This window comes from Paramisgurnus dabryanus, chromosome 11 (genome assembly GCF_030506205.2).
Source record: "Paramisgurnus dabryanus chromosome 11, PD_genome_1.1, whole genome shotgun sequence".
NCBI classification, from domain to species: domain Eukaryota; kingdom Metazoa; phylum Chordata; class Actinopteri; order Cypriniformes; family Cobitidae; genus Paramisgurnus; species Paramisgurnus dabryanus.
This window is the reverse complement of record NC_133347.1, coordinates 28,182,952-28,209,599: the sequence shown is the minus strand read 5'-3', so window position 1 is coordinate 28,209,599 and position 26,648 is coordinate 28,182,952. Positions and strand designations below refer to the sequence as shown.

The window sequence follows — 26,648 nt, the reverse complement described above, 5'->3', positions numbered from 1 at the left end:
GTAGTGCTGTTGGTTAGTTGGCTTATTTTTTTTAGGTTTAATTACACAGAATTCATGATAAATGAATGTATTTTATAAAATTTCATCAAACTGGGGCCCCCCTGGCACTATCTCGCGGCCCCCCTGGGGGCCCCGGACCCCAGTTTGAGAACCACTGAACTAAAGGAAGAGGAGGGGTTCCTGACTGATGCTGACTTGGCCGTCATGCTTTTGTACTAGTGAGTAATGTTATATTGCTTGCATATACAAGTCCTGTCTGACGCCCGAACACTCTTTTTACGTGAATTTTACTAGAGGCTACTTGGAGAGTTTAGAGAGAAACTTATATCACGTGACATTGTGGCCCCGTTGTAACCTCATGGACCTACGACACGGGCGATCTGGGTTCAATTCCCCTTTAAGGCAATTTTTTATATATAAACTTTAACCAAGCGACCACCATTACAACTGGCTTGTAAACGTGAGCTACGCTATCTTTTGGCGTTAGAAAAAAATAAAACCCATGAAATTATATTCATATGACATGCCGGAAGGCACACTTTGTGACCTAAAGAGTTGTCTTTTTTCCTTTGCGACAGTGCTGCGGTGCTTGTGGCCTCTAGGGGCGCTAGACGTGAAAAATACATGTCTAGCACCCCCTAGTGGCACAAAAATGTTCCGTGGTGTGCCTTTTATGTAATGTTATGCTAGCTACACATCAAAAGATTATCGGGCTGTTTTTGGGCCTATTTTTTCCCTTCTGACAATCCTAGCTATGTCCCAATTACAGTATCTTGATGGTTCTATAGATGATCTTACATCTTAAAGATTTTACCTTTGTGAGGTGTGTTTAGAGGGTCCAAACCTGCTCAGAAGAACGTCGGAGTCACCCAGATCGCGAATTTTCTGTGTTTACAGTCGATACTGGTTAAAAATCTGTTCGTGTGTGGTGTGCTGCCTGTCTTTGACACATCATGACACACCACACTATAGAAGCAAAATGGTTATATCTAAAAAAAATTATCCTCATGTTTCTGGTCATCACATTTTGAAAATCTTATATACCCAGCATTAAGATATGGTGGGGCAAGCACTTATTCACACATGGCCATGTGTGTTTGGATTCTGTTTCCCTTCATAATAAAAAACTTCATTTAAAAACTGTATGCAGTGTTTACCTGTGTTATGTTTGATTAATATTTTAATACGTTTGATGATCTAAAGCATTAAAGTTTGACAAACATGCAAAAAAAAAATCAAGATGATGCCAACACTTTTTTTTACACCACTGTATGTGAATCATAAGTGGTCACCAACACAGTCAGTCTTTTTTCAGTGGATGGAAGTATTTCAGTGATTCATGAAAGTTGCCTTGATATATATGTATTTGATTGAATATTTATACTGTGTGGTAACCATTTAATAAAAGCAATAAGGTACTCAAGGCTAATGCTGTATTGTGAATTAGTCACTTTGCTTTACGTCATATCTAACAATGCCCATGATGCAGCACAGCCTCTCATTCCTTATCAAGTCTTAAAGGTACAGTAGTAAAAAATAAACAAGCTTAAACCTAAGGTGTGTTTATTACTACACACAAAAACAGCATGAAAGAAACATTGCCATTTAACTGCAGCATGAGCTTCACATTGTGGTTTCACGCACTAATAGCATTTCTGCTGTTTAACAGAACTGCGGCTCTGCTCAGAAAACTAAGTGACTAAATTACTACACTACATTCAGTATTTCTCTTTAATGGCAACCATTAACAATGAAATTGTTATGGGGTCTGAATGATTGAGAACTGTTACAACAGATTTATTGTACATCTAAATGGTATAATTACTCTACACAGAACTGATTTCAAACACCAAACAACAGCAATAAATTTCTTTGTTGTCTGGAATTCCCTCAGATTTGCCAAACATAAAGCATTGCATGTGGAACGTGCATCAAGCCAGACAGATGTCTTTTCCAGACAATGTACACTGCTTCATTATTTTGTGTTGCTTCATAAAAGCCTAAACTGCACACGGTTGGTTTGTAGTGCTAAAGCAATTAAAACAAACTGTTTAACGATGATTCAAAGGAAACAAATTAATTCTCCTCTGAAATGTTTGCATGTTTAAAGATATATACGACCTCATGTTGTGTCAGTTATGTTTACACACTGCCTACGAAACTTTTACCCGGTATTAAAAACTCTAATAGGGTTAAATCAGATTTTTTTGCATTCGTAGCTAGCATGTTTATACAATTCAGAGCCACCACACAAGCTAACGCCAAAATCCAGAATGGCATCTGACCAGTTGATACACCAAAAAGCCTGTACGACAAAAAAGTGCCGGAGACGGAATATAAAGACAGACTATGGAAGATGTTTGCGGAACAGCTTGGAAAACAAGATAGCAGGTATGAAAGGAAGAGGTGTACGAAAGATTATACAGTATTCTGCTTAAAGGGCACCTACCGTATTACGCAAAATCTACTTTTACAAGATATAAATGTGTGTTGGCAGTTTGGGAATACAACCACCCTACAATGAAAAAAAAATCACCCACTTTATCTTTTAAGACATGCTGTTTTGATTCTCTTGTTAATGTGATGTCATACTGATAAAGCTCCGCCCACAGACTGTCAGCCCTGCATTATCGTAATGTCCGCACCACTGAGTTGTATGCTGTCCGTCATATCGCAATAGTAAAATACAATTGTCTCAGACTGTGTTTACAGGAATCAGATCTATTGTAACTAAAAGCGCTCACTGTTTGTTGGTAAGGGAGTGAAGAGCAGCAGCTCATTTGCATTTAAAGGTACACACATGAAAACAGCCCAAAATTTTGCTCCCATCCAAATAGGGGCATTTTAAAAAGGCTATAATAAATTATCTTTGAGCTGAAATGTCACAAATACTTTCTAGGCACAACTGAGACTTATATTACATCTGGGAAAAATGTAGGATGACGAATACGAATAGATTTTTTTCTTTTCGTTTTGGCTTTTAGCATTTAGTCAACAGAAACAAAGCCTTTGTGTTGTAATGTTGAATGTGAAAACCGAGGCTTTTTGGATAATGCAATGATAATGCACTTTGGTCATGTGACAGCTATATGACAAATACAGACCTACACAGTTGTTTCAGCATTTACATTGAAAACACATGACATAAATGTAGCTTGTTTAAGCGTCTTACATTTTACTTATGTGTAGTACAGGAACATAAGTATCTTTTAGAAATTTTAGGATGAGCAACTTTTACAACAAACACACGGATTGTAGGCAACAGTTTACTTCCTGGGATTGTTGATGTAGACTAGGGTTGTAACGGTATACCGGTATGGCGATATACCATGATATTAACATGTACGATTATCATACCGTTAACATTTGCGTATTACCGGTTTTGGAAAAAACTATAATAAAGGAGATCTCACCTGCGCTACTACGCATAATGCAACTTCATTTCACGTGACTGCTAGACGCCACTCTTTATGTACAGCAGAAAAAATTTCAGAGCCCAAGACCACAAATTCTAACCTCTATCCCCCGCTGGGAAAAAGTTAAAATCTGCAGTATGGGAATACTTTGGGTATCTTAAAAACGAGCGTGGGTTGTCCTTAAAGATGGATATCTAGTTTGCAAGAAAAAGATAAAGGTGTGTTTTGTTTATAATTTAAAGCAGTATTATTTCAGAGGGAATCACGAAATCCAGTCATGAAAATTGGCCATAAATCAGAAACGGATGTGTGTTTAATTTTCGGCCGATCTGTTTTCGTACACAAAGCTGTTATATAAATGCACCTCTAAAGGGAACTGTCTTGAGAAAAGTCTTGATGGCAATTTCTTTGCACATGTCTGCTTTGTTTACATGTGAACGCTGGTAACCTCTCTATCTTGCGCGCGCGCTCTAGTCTCGTTCGCTCAAAACACTAAAGCACATTTAAGTGATTTATATTACAAGTTGATTATACGTAGGCGATATTTAAAGAGAAATAACTTATTCCTTATTTTGTTCAAATGAGTGATGCAGCTTTATTTATTTATTTTTTTTTAAAGGTTTTTTTCTAAAAAAGTTTGATATAATAAACCAAATGTTCAACCAAAAACCATATCTGTTTTCATTCATTTGGGGGTCATTATAGCTGATGATTTGAATAATAATAATTTAATACCATATACCTTGAAACTATGAACATCGTGATAGTTTCTGAGGCGATTATCATACCGTGAAATTTTCATACCGTTACAACCCTAATGTAGACAAGACCGACATTTAGGGCTGCAACTAACGATTATTTTAATAATCGATTAATCTGTCGATTATTTGTTCGATTAATCGATGAATCGGATAAAAAACAAAAAACAAGAAAAGCATTCATTTCCAACCCCTTATTCAAAACAGCGTCTTGTGAAAACGGAAAATGCATCTTCTACTCCCGCGAAATGCAAATACACCATTCATTACTTCGCCTTAAAAAATGCAAGACGATGTTTATGCAAAAAAAGGCGGCACTTAAGGTATGTTGTACTGTATGTTGGGCCGGGCACGCGCGTCTCCTTGCTCGGCATGAGCTGGAGCGCGCAGTACAGAACAGGAGGAGAGTGACGGCGCGATGATTTAACATACAGGTCCATGACGGGGAAAAGCGTTCATACAACTCTCTCTCAACGTTTTATTTCTTTGTTTGATATCATTGGAGTTTTTTATTCGTTCTAGAAACTTTTTTTACTCGCTGTCGTCGCTCCATAAAGCATAAGCGTGTCGTCTTTGTTTGTTTACCTCTTTGCCGGCTATAACTTCCAGGTGACGCGCTTACGTTTTGGAGGAGTACAACACTGACATGTGGTTTTCCTCTACCTTTGCTGTTTTTTGTCTTTTCTCCGCCGCCCTGTCTTTTCTCCGCCGTTTATGAGGCGCCGAACTCTGCAAGCAACAGTGCGCGAGAGAGACCGATGCTCCGTCCCAAACCGCATACTTCCATACTATATAGTATGGAACTACTTCTCGTACTCTTTGCCTACTATATAGTGTGGATTTAGGCGCTTTGGGACGCAGTGCGAGTGTCCACTCCGCTCCACGCTTAACTGAAGTTTTTCTTTTTTTTTTATTAAACGTCTCTGCGTCACGCGACACAACGAATCGATTATGAAATTCGTTGCCAACACTTTTAGTAATCGATTTTTATCGATTTAATCGATTCGTTGTTGCAGCCCTACCGACATTATCATAATTTCTCCCGCTTCGGACTCACGGTCTGTAAGGTAACTTCTGTTAGCATTGGATTGTGAGCGAATCTTTCAAACATGGTAAGGAGCGTCACATTTCCTGGTGACGTCAGAGGTATTCAGGCCATTCAAACGTACAGGTTAGCTGGCCAATCAGGGACAAAGCGTTTTTAAATAAATTAGTTTTTAACAAAATCTGTGCATTTCAGAAAGAAAGGGAAATCTGGACCTACAAAAATATACGGTAATGTGTTTTATGAACCATCAACCACGCGAACACGTAGTATACGAAATTAACAATGAAATAGGTGCACTTTACGCATTTTACAAAAGTTGCTCGTCCTAAACCATCTACTGTAAAGAGGTTAATGTCAAATACAACTTGATTTATTGAATTACGGCAACTCATCACTTGTCAAAATAGTTGTTAATCCTAATTGATTAAACTTGATACATATGCATTCTTTAAACTAGGCAAAAAGCCTTTTTGTGCTTAAAAATGGATTGTCTAGAGATGTTCATTCTGCTCTACTGAATCCACCTGTGAGAAAGTGTTGGCAGCATATGCTGCTGCTGTTGTGAAGGACGTGAGGAACGTAGCTCTGCCTGCTGTCTTCACTGTGTAAATCATTCGCTGGATTGAACAAGTCAGGTGGGCTGCCTGTCTGAAGGTGCTTATGAACACGAACACATCATCCACACCTACAGAAAGAGACAAAGGATCTGTAAATTGAGATGGTGGGGCTAAAGTATATGCCAAAATTAAAACTGATTGATTTTTCATTATCACCAATTCCGATGATGACAAAGGCTGCCACTCCATTGAGAATGCCGAGATATTTCACTCCAAACACCACATGGTACAGGAAGAGTGCCACCAGACAGCTCAGACCGATACTAGCCAAGCCGAAGAATGTCAGAAACACTGTAGAGTAACACATCAGATGTAAGGCATTGTAATCGCAACCTATCCTTCAACCCATACGACCGTTTAGGTCGTTTGCCCATTCCCTAAAATCTGACCCACAGAAGCGTTTACTAAATTAGCACCTCTACTGGCAGCAGGGTAAACTTTTTCCTACGGTAAAATATCCCATAAAGTCTCCTTCTAAGGATGCTCAATGTTGTTTCTCTATAATTATAGCTTGAAATAAATTAAGTGGTTTTAAGAAAATTTTTACAAAAAAAATTTCCACTCAATTATTTAATTATTATCATCTGCTATGTGAAATAGGCTAACAAGCTAAAATTGTTAAATTCAACACGTATTTGTCTATTGAATTAAATAATTTCATATGGTAGAGTTTCATCATATTTGTTAGTCTTTTCTGTGACACTGACACGGTTTTCCGCCTTTTTCTGTTTACGTGTCACTGTCACGTATTGGTTACTCAACTGTCCTATTTTCTTACCATTGTTGCTTTGGTTTAGGGTTAGATTTACATAAAATGAAATCCTTACCCAAACCCAACTCTAACCCTAATGCCAGGCGACAATGGTTTAAAAATCATTAAAAATAAAAAATAAATTATGAAAAAAGGTATAAACCAATACTTAAAGTGACAAACACCAAAACCGAAGCATCAATTGTTTGAAAATAGGACAAAACAGTTGAGTACAAATACGTGACAGTGACATGTAAACAGAAATGCGTGACATGTTCATGCAAAAAGGCAGAAAACCATCTCAGTGTCCAGTGTTGGGAAAGTTCACTTTCTACATGAACTAGTTTTAATTTTACATTTTAAAATGAACTTGTTCAGTTCATAGTTCATATTTCAAAATGTTGAACTAGTTCACAGTTCCAAAAATGAACTAATTTATAGTCCTTTTTCCCCATATCATAATTTTTTTTTTATTGCCATTATAGCCCATATAGTAGAACCACAGACAGCAATTATTTTATCAGTTTTAACACTAAAGCTAAATGCGTCAGATTTCATCTTCATATCCAACTTTAAATCCTTAAGTTATCCAACCAGGGTTTACATTAGCATTGACTGTCTTGAATACCTTGAAAGGCTAGCCGGGTGCTTCAAGGGGGTTTTCCGGACGAGAAGCCTTGCAAGGCATCGCGTGTAGGACAACTCGCAGGTATTGCACACAGCATGTGCACCAGGGGCGTAGCCAGCAGTAATGGGCCAGGGCGGCACTGGCCCGCCCACATAACTCCCTGGCCCGCCCAGGCAAGTTTAATCAAAATACATTCTATTTTTATTTTTATTATTCAAATGTATTTAAGAAAATATATTAATATAAACCTGCTTTATTGTTGACTGGTGTGTGTTTAATTTGCTTTCTAAATAAAATTGAATTGTTAAAGCAAGTTGTAGGAAGCCTCCGGAACGTAATTGGTTGCTTGGTTGCTAGGGGTTCTGACCGGTAGGCTCTGTGGGTGGAGCGGCGGGCTCTGGCAGCCAGCCAGCTAGCTAACTTTGCTAACTGCTTTTTTAGCTTTGCCACAATAATGGCTAAAGTTTCTTTAATGTGTTATTTAAAAAAGCAAGAGTTGAGGAAGACGATACGCCACTGCCTCTATCTGCCGAGTCCTACCAGCTCAGTTCTTCAGACTCATCAACCCACAAGGCGGCTAGTCAGGCGCTGGTGGCGCCGGTTGCCGCTCGCTCCCTGGAGGCAGTTCCGTTCCAGTGCGCTCTCCCGGTCAGCCTGACACAGGTTGACCCGCCGATCTAACGGCAATTGATGAACCACGTACAACCCAATTTGAATCCATGAGTACTACCCGCCTCAAAAACCTGTGCCTTTTGTTTTTTGAAAAATAACTCTGTGCCTCTTTGGACTATAGTATAATTAAGTTAGATCATTTCTGTTTTCAACAATAAACCCAGGGGCTTGCGTCTTGTTTTGTAGAATGAAAACAACAAAGGTAGGCCTGTTGTTTAACTCATTTCCTTAATTTTTGCTCGTGAAGTGATTTAACCAAGTGGTGTGTTGTGTATAGATGTATGCCTTATAGGTTAACTTACATTGTTTAATTTAAACGAGTTGCTATTTTTTGGCACAAAAGCTTAATTTCCACCAGGGTGATTGCACTGTATATGGTTGATTTAATATAAATTAGGCAGTGTGTTGTTATTTATTTCAGACGTGCTCTGCTGAGAGTTTTCATTATTTAAATTTCCTGTTAGTTTTAGCCTACTTTATTTCAGGTGAACTGTTTTTGCACTACTGACTAGCCTGAATAAGACTGCCTGGCCTGGTTTGTCCAGCCTTTATTGAGCTCTGTGTTGGTTGAACATTTTTAGACAGTGTTTTATTATTGCCTTCGCCGAAAATTGCAAAGTAAAGATGTCAGTGTTTTTTCAGATTGTCTATTCTTTTTTTCTACTCTAAGTTTTAATTATTATTTAAGTCATTTTATTCTAGGATAAACTATTGGCCCACTCACTTTTTCCCCGGCCCACCCAAAATTCAATTTCTGCCTACGCCCCTGATGTGCACGTTATATAGCTTGAGGTTAGTCAGAGTCTATTTCAAGTTCCAGAATATGCGTTAGCGGCCTATGTTAATCATTAACCGTTTAGGACAAATATGATGTTATTTAATGTTAAACTATGTGAGTGGCGTGGCAGGGATTTCAGCAGCGTCCAGTGCGTCACCTCCATGCTGCTCTTTGTTTTGATGACGCATGCAGCCGTGAAACACGGGTGTTGCCAGATTGGGTGTTTTTTTCGCTACACATGTTTTAGCCGGGTTTTCACCTGGAAGACTCCATAGAAATCTGGCACCCTGTTGAATGACGTTAAACTGAGAGAGCGTGCCATTCACAGTTCACAGTAACGTTCATCAGGCAGTAATGCAGTACGTTTTGTTCAATGAACGAGTTCAGGCACAACACTGTCAGTGTCACGCTTAAGACTTACAAATTTATGTGATTATAGGTACATAATTTTGTGAAAGAGGATTGGGTAGCCTATTTTACATAGCAGATTTTTTTATTACTTGTTGTAATATGTAGATTAAAAATAATATTACCATGAAATGATCCAGTTATAGCCAATATAAAGTAAGGTTTTATCGAAAAATGTATTAGGTGTTACCAATTAAAGTCATTTTTTACATAAATCCAAGTTTTACTTTTTACAGGGATAGGGACACTTATGGAAAACTGTTGTCTGCCGAGTTATAATCTACATATATTTAGCAGTTATTCGACCCTGTGATGTTGAGGTTGGGGGTTTTATTTGTGCTTCCTTCTGATACGAGTACATTTTTTAACACCCGTATTCATGTGAAATGAATGTAAAATATGTATGTTTTCCTTAATGTTACATTATTTTATATAAACGTTACATTATTACTCCACACACTAGTATGATTTAATCTTAGCCGCTGTACTTTGATACTTTGTTGTTCTGTGATTTTTCTCTTGTCTTTATTAATGTAAAGCTGCTTTGTAACAATTAAACAATTGTGCAAAACACTATATAAATTAGATTAGATTGCATTGAACTATATGTGTTATGCCATTGAATTGGATTCAAAGTATCTGAATGTAATTACAGTCCATGGCCCTATCCCAACCCTTAACCTACCCCGGACAACATGCATGCTCACAGATGTATTACTTTCTTCTTATGTAGGTACAAGACACATAATACAAAGTAGGACCATAAACCCCTGAAGTTTACCTGTGAAATATTATGCTTTGTTATAATTGTATTGTTATTATATAATTATTATAATGTAATTATATTTATTACGTTATGTAAAATGTTTCAGAACAAACAGTTGCATATTAGTGTACAAGCAGAGAGGACCTATTGTACTGCATTGTTGTCGAGAGCTCTCTATTGTCTCTTTAACAAAGTGAGTGTTATGCAAATGCTGAACAAACAAAAACTGAAGGTTAAGGTAAGGTTAAATGATATAAAGCACATTTTTTTGTGGAGGCCACATTAAAATTGAAAGCATTGTTATAAAATATATAAGCACATTAATGTTTCAGTTTTGTTATCCAGAATGATGCAGCTATTAGAAAGTAAGGCTCATTTTTAAAAGTGTCCTGAAAAAAAAATAGCCAAAATCACTTGCATTACTTTAACACATTTGACATACAGGCTATATAATATAAGCACTCTCTTATCAATAAGTTGTTGTATTTCTTGGTAATAAAATATTATTCTTGTAATTCTTGCAACTTGCATTGTTTGGCAAGAGTAAACAGTCTACAGTGAGGCTAATGAGCTTAATTACTTGCCACATTTGTGTATTGTAATTATGTTATTAGCTATTATTAAGATATATAATTATCCATCATTGATGTCTGCTTTTCACACATGAACCTTACAAGACTTCATTTGTCATTTAGAAATGATGATCTTACCGGAAAATGAGGTTAAAACATACACGAGCACAGCGATGCAGCCGCCGCTGAACAAAGCCAGCATCATATCACTGTGGAAGGTCTTTCGTACCTCATCATCAAATAACTCTGTGCCCCCGTACAGCACTTTCACTTTACTTCAGAAATAGAGAATAAGAAAACATAAAGAGTAGATGAGAAAGATGGGTAGTCGAGATGCTTGAAATCTGAGGATATATATCAAGAATAAAGGGTGAAGAGGAGTTAAGACAGAGAAAATATGCCGCACATTAGCAGATTAAAGATGATTATATTAATGATATTGGAGGGCTCATAAATAAGTTATTTCAGGATCTGTAATACAATACTTGTCTATTCCATGTCTGTCTATTTGCTCATTTAAGGCCTCCAACCATTAACATCTAAAGCAATGAAGATTTGTCATCTCCCAGAAGCATTGCATTGATTGTTTTGATAGCAGTAAGAACATAGGGTTTTGCAAACGTAATTAAGTCTTTTATGTTTTTTTATTCATGGTTCTTTCTACTTGCGGAGGAATATTTTCTCTTTAAAATCCAATGTTGACTATTTGTGCAAAACTATGTGTTTCATAATTTAGATGACTGGATAGAATAACTCAGAGGAATTGAGTTTTGATTTCCTTTCAGAAGGTAGTGGCTCTACGGTAAAATCGGAAAGGTCGAAAGGTCGAAACTTTTACTGTTTCATTGCATACTGTAGGTTGCTCCAAGTTCCAATTTTTGTGTTTTCGTAAATAAAAAATGTAGTAGAATTTAAAAACAATGTGTTTCTACAATTACCCTCAACACCAGGCACTGCAGAGGGGATGCACCTGCCCATTTGCCCCTGCTTGGCAAAAGTGTCCTTTTTCTCAAGGCATTTATTAAAAATCCTTTAAAATTTAAAATTAATGAATAATAATTTAGCTGTAAATAAAATGACTCACTTGATGACCTATTGACCTTTCGCCGGACGATCTTATCCGGGACGATCCCTCGCTTATGCAGCGTGAGCATGCTCACACACTTTTAATACTGCACAATGCACAGAACAGGGAGGATACCCTCAAAGGCAGCATTAAGTAAAGCGGTATGCTTGTTACTTTTTATTATTATACAAGACATGAGGAGAGCATGCACCCATTTTGTTTATATTATTGTGTGTAACCCCTCCAGAACGTTTGGGGAGAAAAGATTCACAGGCTTCGATGGGTCTGGTCTTTATGTTACTTGATTAACTATTCATACTTTGAATTACTTTTCACAGTTTTTGTTAAAAACCGAAGAGTGCCATAAAAATTGTTTTGACAACACCGGTAAACAGGCTCATTAAGGTTTTCTAATCCTCTGAATTATCCTCATAATTGCTTCTTTTTTTAATAATTAAAAAAGAATAAATTCTGAATTAAATTAAATTATATTTTAGATATGACAGAAATCCAAAATAGCTTGTAAACTAAATCATATCTTATAGTCACATTACAATATATATATATATATATATATATATATATATATATATATATATATATATATATATATATATATATATATATATATATATATATATATATATATATTACGCACTGCGTAAGCAAGGGATCGTCCCGAATAAGATCGTCTGGTGAAAGTCATTTTATTTACAGCTAAATTATTAGATGCAATATTTTGCACAGTTTGTTGTCAGTTTACATGTAAAGCAGAAAAGTTGTTTTCGTTAGAACATGTCTGTTATATTTATACAATTATTTTTGAAGTTTGAAATATTATTTTTAAATATGTGACACTGGGGCCAGTGAAAATTTTGGCAGGGCAAGTGAAAACCTGACCCACTATCCCTACCGGGCCAGTATAAAAAAGTGTTTGCGTTGAGCCCTGTATGTATTAAATATTAAATGGTAATTAAAAAGACAAACATTCAAAAAACAAAATACAACGAGAGAGAGAGGGAGAGAGAGAGAGAGAGAGATACTGTCATTATCAGCAAACTGCATACTTTAGACCCGTACACTGTCTATATAGATTATTCTGCCTCACTATATTTGCAAGGAAAATAAAGAAAGATATTAAGCTTAAAATGGTTGTTTTTATTCAGTTTTTCTTGTTTATTTGCATCCATATTGATAGCCAATTTGTGTCAGCAAGGAATGTTTCATGTGACCTTTTCATACGTTGGGCTGCCCCTCCAAAGGTCTCTGAACGGCCCTGCTCAACACACCCTCTCGTCGATGAAGGCAACACTCACCTGGTCGATTGCTGTGACAAGATGTCAGCATATTGCACCACAAAGTCTCTAAACTGACGTCTCTGTTCTAGAGGTCTGTCTTGAAGAGAGTAGAATGAGGGGAGAGGAGCCCCGAAATGGATCTCACTTCGAAGAAGAGATGACTGAAGCCTGTCTGGTGTAAGGGTCTCATCCACATACCAGTAAAACTGGGGATGGGTGATTGCCAAGCTCAGGGCACCTGAAGAGAGAGAGAACATGTGGCAGAAAAAAAAAATATATATATATAGCTGGTTTATTAGCTGGTCAATAGTGGTCTAGTTTGTTTTAAACCAGCTTGGAACAGTGATTGATGATCAGTTTGAATGAGCCAGAAAATATATTACCCCCCCCCCCCATCACTTGATGTTACTTTTACGCATTCCCTGCCAGCTTTTTTTTTTTTTGAAAGTTGCACGCCAGCATTTTTGTGATTTTCACAAAAGTTTCACAAAAATGCCTTTCAGGAAAATTTTCTTCCAAAAATATATAAACATAAAAATATATCAAATGAAAGAACAGAGCCTCTGCTTTCAAACAAACAATGAACAAATAAACAAACAAAACTGGGAAGAAAACATTTAATCCTATCTATATTTTTTCTCTGCTTATAAACTCTTAAATATGGGTATTTTTCTTTAAAAAAAAAGGAAGTGTTTAGCAAAAAGCTAAAATAATTGCATTTTTGTGAAGGAATTTTGATAAAGATCAGATTCAGAATGATTATCAAAACATACACAGTTTGTTTAAATATTAGTAAATAATTTTTTTGCTTCAGTTTTTTATAAATTGGGTAAGTGCGGCATCTATGGGATAGTTGCGGTATTACAGATTGACATAAAAATTTATCAAGAACACGTTTTATATGCAAATGTGTTCTCTTAATTGACAATGTAACTCATAAATGACAGGGAAAGAGTTAAGAAGGCAAGCAGGAGAATAAAAACTATGTATTGATCAGTTGTAATCTTACCAACAAAGCATGCTAAAGCCTGGAGTGTAGTCTGTTTTTTACGTGTGAACGGTCGAATGCACAGTTTATTTGACTCATACATGTATGCAGAAGTTTGACGCATGCACATTGCGACAAAATGGGCTACATTCTCCTGCAGGTGCATACACGACCTACACGACAATGAATGGGTTTCAAAAGCCTGGCGGTGCGCGCACACTATTCTGATGACGAAAATTGCATCACGTGGACTGTATGCGGACATTCGCCTACCCGAACAATACTTTGGCCTTTATGTTGCTAAAATAAATTCAAAATTGCATTTTATATAAGTATTCAGGTTGAAAATTCTATTAGCGGAAGTGCAAGTTTTGCCTCCGGATAACTCACCGTGCATATCAGCAAGATCAGGTCCCATGCCGTCATAGTAGATCTTCCCTGCTCGCTCACTTGGAAACAGATAAGACAGAAGAGAGCTTGGAGGAGAGCAAAAAGAGGGTCCCAGGGGCAAATCTCGTAAAGCCTCCAATGGCTTCCAACAGAATCGCTGAAACTGCGGGTGCTGCATTAGAAGTCTCTCCACATGGTGGATGGTGTTAAGCCGTTCAGGGGTGAATATGTTGTTATCCTCGTCACCCTGAGCTACAAAAACCAGCTCTATCCTCCACAGGGCCTGAGTCTGGAGGTAGTAGCTTGCAAATCTTCGCTTCCTGATTAGGGTCGAGTTTACTGTCCTGTGATCTTCCCCACTGGAGGTGATGCTCTGTGCTATTTTAGGACTTGTGGAGTTGCTATGTTTCTCATTACCAAACTCTTTGTTTTCATTGTGCGACCCTGTCTTGGTCGATTCTGTACTTAAGATCCCTGTAGGGTTTGTAACATTTGCTATTTTGGACGTGTCCTTCCTTTCCTGCCTGTTTACCATGAGCAACAAAAGGTCTCTCAGAGCGTCGGCTTCAAGGTCAAATCCGTCAGCGTCCCGCCTGTGTCTGTCCCAAGACCCCAGTTGACTTTTCAGTGCGATGGTAAGAGCATCAAAACGTTCTGCTGAGGAATGACTCCTGACCTCAAAGGCACTGTAGGAAAGGTCAATGTCTAACGGTTCACACCAAAGGAACATATAAGCCGAAAGGCCGAATGGCACCAGAAAGCCCACCGCCAGAACCAGCGCACTTGCCCAGGGCTGTGTGTACACCCAGCCCAAAGCCCACCACACCCCCCTACAGACCTGCTCTGCTCCATTGGCTCGTTCCGTCTCTCCAGTTTCTTCCTCCTCTTCACCTTCTTCCTCAAAATCGCTTACGTTCCAGGTACCCTGGAGCAACAATGGTTCATCTTCTGAGTCCATGGCAGCCACTGTGACAAAGACACAAAACACTTACAGTAAATCGCTGCTCTACGGCCTTTGGGTTCTCACGTTTGTGCCTCGATAGATGAATACTGGGATAAAGTGCAGTTGATTTAGGGAGCATTTGTAAGAAAGTGTCAGGTTAGTCTCAGATGGCCAATGCAGGGGCAAGGACACAGCCATTGACTGTGTCTTTCTGTAAGTGTGCAAGGTTTTGGCCTCTGGGTGGTGAGGGGTAAAAGAAAATGAAGAAAACAGTGAACCGAGTCTCATAGGGCAGCGATCAGCCTGGCAGACGCTTTGGCCTTTAGTATAAGACACTGAACCGAGACAAAGTTTGTGTGTGTGCATGATTATTTATTAAACTCAGTGAACGGTTGAAGACGATTTTATTAATCAAATTATAAAGATTTATGTGCTTTTGGTCTTTTTCTCGTCAGATGATCTCATTTGAATTTGTGAAAAGTTTAAGTCACCAAATCCAACCTTTTGTCTTGTTGGTAGTAAATTGTGTGTAAAATACAGCGTTTTACACGTGAAACATGAACACATGTTATATTGCGCACTGTAAACACAATAAAAGCTTCAAAAACACACTCTAAAAAATATTGCTTGGACTCAACAAAAACATTTACGCAACAGTTTGCATCAATTATTTTGAGTTAAGACAACTACTTCTGAAATTAATTCTGGCCAACAAACTTTAATAAGTTGGAAGTACTTAAAAAAAAATGTGTTTAATACTCATAAAAACTAAGTTGTTTTAACTTGGGTTTTTTGCATTTTAAATTAGATTTTATCGTGGACACTGATTTACACAAAACTACTAAAATTATTCAAACTTTTTTATTTAAAGGTATAGCGGAAGATTTTCGTTTTCCGGGTGGATCACCACTGTTATTGGTCATCCCAGATGTCAATCATTCTGATTATATGTTGACGTATAACCGTTGCACGTGCTCGCCTCTACGTTCGCTTTCTGCACATGCGCACTTTCACGTGTATGTGTGTTGTGCTACGGTTTCAACCATTCATTGAAGGTCGCGTTCTCACTATGTTTTTTTCAAAATGTCTGAGGGTTGCAAGAGAAAAAGTGTCTACGAATTGTATGACAAGAAGAGAAAGGACTATAAATAAAGAAACAAGACCAGATGTTTATGGGAGACTATTTCACACGCTGGCGTGAGCTAAAAGGACAGGTTGGGCTTCCCACGCGAAGTTTCTACTGGAAAGGTACATTTTGTCATGCTATTTGGAGAAATCCATTTAAAATCACTGCTGGTAAAAGTTGATGTAAGCTATGATTTGCGATGCTAGCCCTGGCACAAGTCACGAACCGCACAGACACGGTAAAAATGCCGACACAACTTGTAATCAGAGCGAAGAGAAGAACTGAGCTCCTGCATGCTCTCTCTCTGTCTCGTGCACGCGTTTAACAGGCGTTCCCTCTCGGGAGCATTTTTTAAAAAATATCGAGGGGCGGTTCTTTTAAATAATTCGGGAAAATCTTCCGCTATACCTTTAACAACAGCAAGATAATGCTCTATGAGTCGGTTCTCAACTTGAGCAAATGCTCTATTCTTCAGCACAATGGTAACCTCTTAAAAATCAACAACATAACAGAAAATCTTTTAAATATCAAAAGTACAGAACAATAATCATTAAAAGTCTTTTCATGTCTTCATCTTGATTAGAAACGCATAAAATAACACCATATTTCTACATTTACTCTAAGTCCCATGCAAAGCATGCTGGGAACCTGAAGTTATCAAGCTAAATGCATTGAGTTACTACAACTTAAATAATGTTTTAAACAAACTAACACAGACAATTCATTTGAAGTTACACACAATATTAACTTGATGTAGCTATCAACATTATTATGTCTGGACAACTCAATAAAAAACGTTTGCAACTTTAAATCTTTCAATAAATAAATTGTTTAGAATTTTTAACTTGCACCAATGCATTAAATTAAATAGTGGCAACAGATGAAATGAAAACAATGTAAATACTATTCATCAAAATGATAACTGTAAATACAATATCAGGTTGAAATTATGATTTTTTTTGTCTAAATTGTGCAGCCCTTTCAAAAAATCTATTTATATGCATTGATGAATAATACAAGGATGGTTAGATGAAGGATCATGGATGGATGAATGTGTAGATATCTATCTATTATAGGAAGATATATAAAGAATATCCATATTTATTTATTTATTTTTATATATTTGTATTATTATTTTATTATCTTTTTTTATGATACAGCCAAAAAGCATTACTTTGTGCCCCGCTGTCCCCTACTACAGTATATAAAATAGTCAAGAGATGTCCAAGTCATATTTTACCGCAAAATGTTTTTAAAGAAAGTAAAAAACAAAGCCAATTTTTAAGACCATAACATTTACATTTAAACCAGGTACATTTGAACTCATTTAAGTTAGTTTTTGTTTTACATTAGGTTCGATCCAAAATAACACATGTAGGCTACATATCACTCTGTGATTCTGCTTAATGCATAAATGTAAATAAAACTGCAATTCATAACATTTTTGGTTAAAAATAGTCCGTTATTGAGCAAGTGCATACAGTGCATATGAAGTACAAAGTACATTTGAACAATCAATGTTCAGAACTTTCTCCTTACCGTACCACGAGTCAAACCGGTACGCTTAAAATAATGACTTATAATTTGAGTTGTCAGGTTGGATTTTGTGGCAAATTTCAGTAATTTAAGTCAAGTAAAGTAACCTGCAATTTTATGTTTTAAACAGAGATGGGAATAGAGAAGCAAAATTTGCAACATCTATTTAATTTTAATTGTAGTTAATTTGCGAATAAAATTTATAAGCAGTGGCAGCCAGTGACTTCTTTTTTGAGAGCACATGATGTGATGCTGGTCAAAACATATATTTAGCCCGCCATGTGTGTGGCTCGTTGAAATACGTGCCTGTTGCATACACGTCTACCGCGTTTTTGATAAAAGTGACTCTCGCGTTTGCCAGATATTTGCTTAATCTCATGTTTTTTCTTAGTGTTTAGTGTTTCCCTTAAAAAAATTAACCATGTTTTTGTTTTGTGGTAAAAGTGTAGTAACCATGTTTTTTAGTTTTTTTTAACTGTAGTAAAACCATGGGTAATTTTTTATAAGGGTAAGTGAGTGTCTTGGGAGTATTTGGTGAACGCGAGCGTCTCTTTTATCATAAACCCTTTCGACATGTTTGCAGCAGCCACGTATTTTGACAAGACACATGATGCACATAGGTTCACATGACGCATCGAACACATTTTGACATGCCGAGCCACACACATGACACTCCAAAAACATATTTTGAATTCTCACCCCAAAGAAGAAAAGTCTGCTTATAAGTATACAAAATGGCAGCATTTGGTGCAACCCTTAAATTTGATTTCTTAAACTATTTTCCATTGTGCGTAAATATTTTAGCTAAGGAAAATGTGCGGAATTATAAAAAACATGAATGCAAAAATATTATGACACAATAAGTGACCCGTGCTGGCAAATTAAGTCGGAATGTGCACTGTCTAATTTTGAGCTACAGGCGAAGGAAAGTATTAATTTTGGTTGATATTGAGGTTTTCATTAAAATAAGTAGGCTACATTAAGCCTTCATCTAGTGATCTCAATGCTCTAAATAATCATTAAACATCTATAATGATCTTTTGAAATGTGCTTTACAAAGTTAAACAGTACACTAGCCTGGTTAAAACCAGACCGTTCTCAGTGGTAACTGAGTTATGGTCTGGCAAAGCTTCATAGACAAATCATTTCCAAAGGGGCGTCACAAACGGACTTGTCACAAATGCCTCTGGGCACAATTTGATAAACCTAAAACCAATCAGAGCGATGAAGGAGATGACGTATTAGATATGAAGGCTTCGAGTGTTATTCTTTGCTCGGGTTTTAACGAAAAAAATTTAAATTGCTTAAAACAGACGCAACAGGCTGATTCAAACGAGTGATGTTCCACGGTGGCATCCATCTTTGTAATGTATAAAATCTACATCACCGTTGTAAAGCCCGCCCCAACGTTTCTGATTGGTGCCGCGATTTTGACAGATTAGATTTGGCTCTTTGCCAGACTTACTTGCAGAGCAAATCTAAATTAAGAGTGTCAGGGTTTTCCCAGGCTAACAGTAATTGCAATTTAAAACAGAATTAAAACATAAACGCCTGATCAACTAAAAGCTTGTCTAAATAAAAATGTCTTCAGTTGCTTTTTATAAGACTCAAATTTGGCCACATGTACCGAAGAGGGCAGATCATTCCAAAGCTTAGGGGCAACTGTCTGAAAAGAGTTTTAAGATGTGTTTTGGGAAATGTTTTGATCCGAAGAGTCAAGAGTAGAGATGAAGAGTAAGAGGTCAAAAGGTCTGTGATGTATTGAGGGGTCTGTCTATTTAGTGCTTTAAAAGTAAGAACTAAACTTTTAAAATCAATTCTGAATTTGACTGGAAGCCAATGGCGTGTAGAATCGGTGTGATATGTGTCCTCCTGTTTGTTCCTGTCAGAAGCCTAGCTGTAGCGTTCTGGAGACTCAGAGAAGATTTGTTAAAACAAATAAAAATAGAATTACAGTAATCAAGATGAGAAGAAATAAAAGCATGATCAGCTCCATGGTCTCTTTAGACAGAACTGTTTTCAATTTAGAGATATTTCTCATATGATAAAACCAATATCCTACCCGCTGTCTAGAATGACCATCCAGAGACATTGATTTGACAGAGGAGTTAAAGACTCGGTTTGACAGGTGATTTTAATGAACAGAGATGTTGTTTAATTAGAGGTAGTTTTTGGTCTGGAGCAATGATTAAGGTTTCAGTCTTTTTTGTATTAAGTTGTAAATAATTATTGTTTAACCAAATCTTAATAGATGGCAGACATTCCAATAAATCAGCTAACTTCCATAACTTTGACTTTTTGAAAGAGGAGTACAACTGAATGTTGTCAGCATAAAAGTGATAAGACACATTATTAAAACCACAAATTATTTCACCAAGGGGAGTAATATACAACAAATAGAATAGGGCCTAAAACTAAGCCTTGAGGAACTCCACATAACAGCAGGGTCACTTCTAACAGAATATTGTTTTGTAACCTATTTATCAGGACTGTATGGTCAAATGGCGACAATAGATCAAGTAAAACCGACACAGTGTACTATACAGAGGATGCAGTCATCATAATGTCACTTTTAAAGGCACAGTCTCATTTGAACGGCGTTTGCGAAAACCAGACTGAATGCACAAGCATGCGTATGCGCATTGCGACCCTAATATACACAGAATTACAGAACAGTTTTAAAAATATATTTTTGACAGGAATTCAAGCAGATATAATCTGTTATGTCTTAAGCGAATGTTGATTAACTGTTGGGGAAAAATATCTGATGTGTGTAACATTATATTATTATGTATTACAGCAAATCTTAAAGCTGTCTGTCTCAATGTCAATCAAACGATAAAAGAAAGACAAAAGTTGAACATATATTTTTCCTATAGATATTGTTTTTGACTTTGTGCGTGCCAAATCTATTAGTTTTACTGGTGATTTTAAGGTATGGTTGCGTTGTTTTTTTTCCGAACCTTAAAAATCTTTTTTTTATCTCGAAATTAACTTTGCTGACTCTATCAACTTCAAACACGTGTATCTCTGTCATTTTTTTGTCAGATTCCAACAAATCATACATCGTTCGAAGTTTTTTATGAGAGAATGTCAAAATTTTTGCAAATTTGTTGATTCCGACTCAATTTGCCAGCACAGGTCGCATATTACTCAATGAACAAACTAAAGGGAGCTGTGGCAAGAAACAAAAACCTCAATAAGGCGCTGGTAAAAATTTCAACCTTAGTTTGTACTTGAGAGAGAAAGATGCATATACAGAGAGAAAGAGAGATAGAGAGAGAGAGAGCAGGGAAAGAGAGAAATAGATAACATGCTATCAGCGACTGACACACTGTTGGCAGCGCCACTGAAAATTAAATCATTCAGTACGTCTAAGCCTGTCTAATTGCTGACAGAGTGAGACAGGAGCCTAATGTAAGATCTGACTAATGTACAATACAGCCTGAAGCAGCGTGAAACTAACGTGTAGCCTTTCATTTTCACACGGATTGCCCTCGGAGCCCTGTATGTGAGCGCAAGGCCAGGAAAGCCATCGACTTTCAGCAGAGTCTAAAGCCCAAGGGCCTGAGAGACAGAGCAATAGAGTTGACGTAAGGGAAGTAAGCAGACAGGTATAGATACTCTATTTCTATATCTCTGTCCCACAGAAAGCCTACAGATTTTCCTCCTGGGATCAGATGACGGGTGGTGGATCGATGCTTGATTTAAGCGTTAAATAAACCCGCCTGGAAAATGGATAAGCGGTAGAGACTGTAATTAGCATTCTGAGATAGGAGCCATTTAGAAGTCACCTTTCAATGCACAAACACCTTTGCTCAGAGCTCAAAGTCTAAATTCTGTGGGCTCTCGCATTCATTTGTTATGTTAAAGGAATAGTGTGCCAAAAATGAAAATGTTACAATTTTTACTTGTTTTATTTATTAAGTACCTAAGTCATTACATATCTGTGTAACCTTTTAATTTATGTAAAAAATTGTAAGTTAATTGTGAGAAGTCTTATCCATATATTAAAAAGTGAGTAAAGACAGTAATGCATTATAGGGGTGTAAATCAGACAGTTCATTGATACAGTATTGATACATCAATCGTTTCTTCTGTGCAATTACAACTCAATTCAATTAATTTATCGATACTTTTATATTATGTGCTTAGTTACATTTTTTATAACAGGGGCGTCATGCACAATTTTTTTAAAGCAACACCAAAGAGTTTTCTTTACCTTAAAATAAAGTTTCCAAAAAAGTTTCAGTGGTTCATCCACACAAAACAGGGTGAATGGCACTTTCACATTCGCTTTGCAGCCCTCTATCGGCCAAAACCGCACTAAAGAAGTTTCCAACCATCGGGTAGTGGTCCTGTAGTTCGAGTGAAAACTACAAAAACTTGCTTTACGGCAGACCTACAATCCAATCAGAGCCAGCTATGCTGCAGTATTTACGACAGTGCTAATGAACAATTACGCTTCTAACCTGTAGGGGGAGCAAAGAGCAATAACTATTTAGTGTTGCTTTTTTTAAGGGGGCACAATGTGCACAGCTCACAGAAATTTGTGAATACACGGACACCAAACGAAATATTATAGAGCTTTCAGTCTTTTCCATGGCACCTACATCTCTAACAATCTGAACACCCCTGCCTTCATGCAAAAACCTCCAAAATGAAAGTGTTGACTAACTTTCATATCAAATACTATTCAATCAGATGACATATTGGTATCACATTTACATCTGAAACGGCATGTTTTATTTATTTACGTTTTGTTTAATGACTTGTTTAATTGTATCATTAATGCATTTTGCACATCAACTGCATTGTCCTATAAAATTAATGTAATTTTAAATCCATAAAGTTTATAAACAACGAAAATGACATAAGCTATAAGTACGTGATTGACTGTGATGTTCAATAATGGTTTTTAATATGTAGATAAAATTATTAGAGGAACGCTTTATTGCATTTAATTGAAATTTTACTGTACCTCATATGTGAGCATGTGTGATTCCGCGCCCCCGTGAACTCTGGCGAACTTTGGCGTTGTACCAAGATGAATATAGAAATCTCTTACGTTACTAATATAACGTCGAGACGGTCACGTTTTAAACCATACATTTTCTACACAGAGAAGATTAACTGCACATTACTGTACTGGGATTTGGACATTTTTTGAGCGTTTCTTACACAGATAAGTTAGCAAAATGCAGCACCAACAGCAAATGCTCATGAACGCGCTCAGATGCTGATGACGTCTGCTACTGCGTTGTCTGCAGCACCGGCCGCCAGAATAAATTAACCCTATAACTGTCACCGCCCCTTTTGAGTGGGGGGGTGAAAAGGTGATCTGCACGTTAAAATTACTATAACTCTGGCATTCTTTGGTTTAGAAGCAAAATCTTGGCCTCCTTTTAAAGAAGACAATTTATAGTTTTACACTGAGGTGTTTGAAGTTGTGAATAATAAATGACAAAATAGTTATACTCGTTTAAATTTATTTGAAATAATAAAAATAATGCAATAAAGTATATACTCTCTAATCAAATGTATATAAAAATTTAAATGTTTTACTCTCAAAACACCACAACAATAAAGACACAAGTCTCAACTAGTTCTGAACCAAATTTTAAGTGAAAATAACAAAAAATGAAGTTTCTGTCACACTTTTAGTGGTTTTACCAACAAAGGCCACTAGGTGTCAACGGTTAGTTGCATTATCTTGTCACAAATTAATAAATTACTTTCTCTGCATTGTTTTTAATGCAAAAAGGTTTTGAAATATGAAAACTACATTCTTAGAGCTTTCCAACGATATATAGGTTGTCAAGATTTTTGAAGATTCATAGATTCATTTTGAAGAATATTAGAATTATGAATATATACGAATTCATATGGACTCCTATGGGATCAGTGACAATTAACGAAATGACTGTCACTACTAAATTTCCATCATCAAATGACCTTGAAATATGAAAAGTACACTACTAGAGCTTTCCAACAATATATAGTTTGTCAAGATTATTTCAAGTTTATAGGGCATTAGTGTTATAATTATATAATCATTCATATGTATTCTTATGGGGGGAGTGACATTTAACAAAATAACTGTCACTATACAAATTCTATCATCAAATGGCCTTGAAATATGAAAACTACATTCCCTAAGCTTTCCAACAATATATAGTTTGTCGAGGTTATTTCAGGTTAATAGGATATTTCCAAATAAATATATCATAACACTTTGGGCCCACCTGTTGGTCTGCGATATTTTAGAAAATGACTCTTACTACATAATTATTTTTTCAAAATGGTGTTGATATATTAAAACTACATTCTTAGAGCTTTCCAACGGTATATAGTTTGTCAAGATTGGTGTAGGTTTAGACTATGTAATTATTGTTTTAAATATGTAATGCCAAACGTCCCACCTGTGTAACACGATCAAAACACTATCAAACGGAGAAAAGTGACTTAATATTGTGCATATGAAGCAGATTAAAAGTCAAATAACAGATTAATGGACTTTTCTTTGATTTGAAGGTTGCATGCAAAACCCATTTGGCTTTACAAAAACACGTGCCCCTTTCAGTTTGAATGGCCATGACGCCTCACGAATGCAACTAAAATATATAACAAAAACTTTTAATTAAACTCTTTAAAAAAAGGCACAATATATTTCCTAAATGGTACATTTACGACAACAAACTAAGAAATAAATAAATAAATTAAATAATAAAAATGATGGAAATAAAGTCACATAAAATCAAGCTTATGGTGGCAACAGTCAGCTAGTGCTGGCAAAGGTTTTCTGTCAATCTATTTGTCAATTTTCCAAATACAAAATATTTCCAAACCCAATTGTTGGTGCATTGCATTCACTAAGTGACACTAGCACATGAAAATTAAATAAGATGGGTGCTTTGCTGGAAATGCGTAGAATAGATGGACGTTACATCAAGGAATGAGTTTGAGTGTCAAAATAAATGTACCTCATATCAATATTCTATCGATGCATCGATCCATATCCATTTATTGTTACACCCCTAATATATACAGTACCCAAATTCTTGCCATCCACCCTCACAACCATGTTTTGGGTACTTAGAGGTTAATAATTTGATTGGAGCATTTCAAGAGGATGAGAATCAACATCTGTCTTCACAGTGGGAGTTTAACATATGCCTCAGTAGAGGACAAATTTATCAGACTAAGGACAAATTATTCAGGAGACTGAAAGAGGGGAGAAAGAGGGAATCTAGTCTATAGATAATGTCTATACCACAGCACAAATCAGCCAAAGTCACTTTGAAAATGCATTTGTGAGAAACTTGTGAAACATCAAAGCTGAAAGTGAACAGAACTGGGGTGCATTTTCAAAAGCAAACTATGGTCAAAAGTTTTGTCGCTACCAGCATGGTTCAACGATTCAACGAGGCATCGCAAACTTGTGTGATTGTAACTAGAGCTTTTGAGGTGTGATATGAGGCATAGTCCAGTGTTAGTCTGACATATAGACTTACACAGATCATGCTTTTACATAAAATAAGAAAGCAACATGCTGTAAATTTATTATAGATAATTCCAAATCAAATTTACGTATTTTAATTTGTTAAGAGAATTAAAGCGCTGCTTTTGAAGAGTGAACATGTGCATACATGCTTTAGTACATCAGAGTGGCGTAAAGGGCTCATTATAGTTGTGCATATCCTATGGCGTATCCTCGACGTCGTGGGCTACGCACCAGTTCTCATATAGGCCCTGTCCCAAATGGCACACTCCCGGACTTATGGTCCACACTTTGATGACATCATGTAGTCCAGACTTTAGGGACCCTTGAAGCGAGTCCACGTGGGTGCACCGGAGTCGTATTTTGGGACAGACTCAAGCGTCACACCGGAAATAGGTAGATAAGTTGCCCGTCAGTGTGAACCCCTCCCTTTTTTCGTACGATTGGTCTGATTGCTCTTTCGCAAGGACTTCTGGGTTGGTAAAGTGCGCGAAGCATGCTGCAGTGTGGGCTTCGCTGAAGACCGCATCAAGGGGGCAAAAGATGCGCTGATAAGTACACTTCAAAGGGTAAAAATGACAGATGGGACACCCTAAGGACTCGTAGACTAAGCGAGCATGCGCAATTTAAGGCCACGAGACCGAAAGTCCACATGAAGTGCGGCATTTGGGACAGGGCCATACTGTATACTTCTGCGCCGTCATCCATGTCGACGTGCAATTACACATGCAGAGCGCTAGTAGGCAGTATCCATACATGTAACCAGCAAACAGTGCAACAGCCGAAGAAGAAGCTGCTTGGCCAGTAAACCCACAAACAAAGAAGCAGCAGCTTGTTGTGCGTGATTTGAAAAGAGCAGCAGTGATGGAGGTAGGCCTGGCAAACTCGATTCCTTTTAAGGATCCGGGTTATTATGAGTCACTCACTAAAGTGATCCGGGTTGTGTGAGTCACTTGAGTCACTTGAGTCAGTATTGCTAAATTGTCAAGGAAACTCAGTACAGACCCACTTGTAACCGGCTGATCCACGCGACTCGAGATTCTCAGAGCCGGAAACATTGCAGACTCGCAGACCATGGACATGAGACTCGCTCTACAGATCCACTAACCGGCTGAGTCGCGTGGATCAGCCGGAGCCGGTTAGTGGATCTATAGAGCGACTGAAGTCTCCTCAAAAGCAAATCCATAACAAAAGCCTTTCACTTCTGAAATAACATGTTTATAGGTTTTAGGTTTGGTGTGTATGGTCGACCATTTAAGAAATAAGCCTAATAACAATAGCATAATAATATAGAGAAAATATAGAAAAAAAACTGTCCTGCTTATGTAGCCCCCAGAGAATCTCGGGTCAATTCGCGGTTCGCGCGGATCCGCAGGTCTTTCGAGT

The 26,648-nt window shown here is 37.1% G+C and overlaps 1 protein-coding gene across 1 annotated transcript in view; it reads right to left on the bottom strand.

The window, feature by feature from the left end:
* Positions 1 to 26,648, bottom strand: part of disp3 (dispatched RND transporter family member 3) — a 78,673-nt gene that overhangs the window by 31,528 nt on the left and 20,497 nt on the right. The window contains exons 2-6 of the mRNA XM_065247684.1: positions 14,157 to 15,122; positions 12,797 to 13,016; positions 10,553 to 10,689; positions 5,996 to 6,130; positions 5,747 to 5,907 (exon numbers count right to left, since the gene is read on the bottom strand). Coding sequence (XP_065103756.1) covers positions 5,747 to 5,907; positions 5,996 to 6,130; positions 10,553 to 10,689; positions 12,797 to 13,016; positions 14,157 to 15,114 — 1,611 coding nt within the window. The 5' untranslated portion in view covers positions 15,115 to 15,122. The remainder of the gene's footprint in view (positions 1 to 5,746; positions 5,908 to 5,995; positions 6,131 to 10,552; positions 10,690 to 12,796; positions 13,017 to 14,156; positions 15,123 to 26,648) is intronic.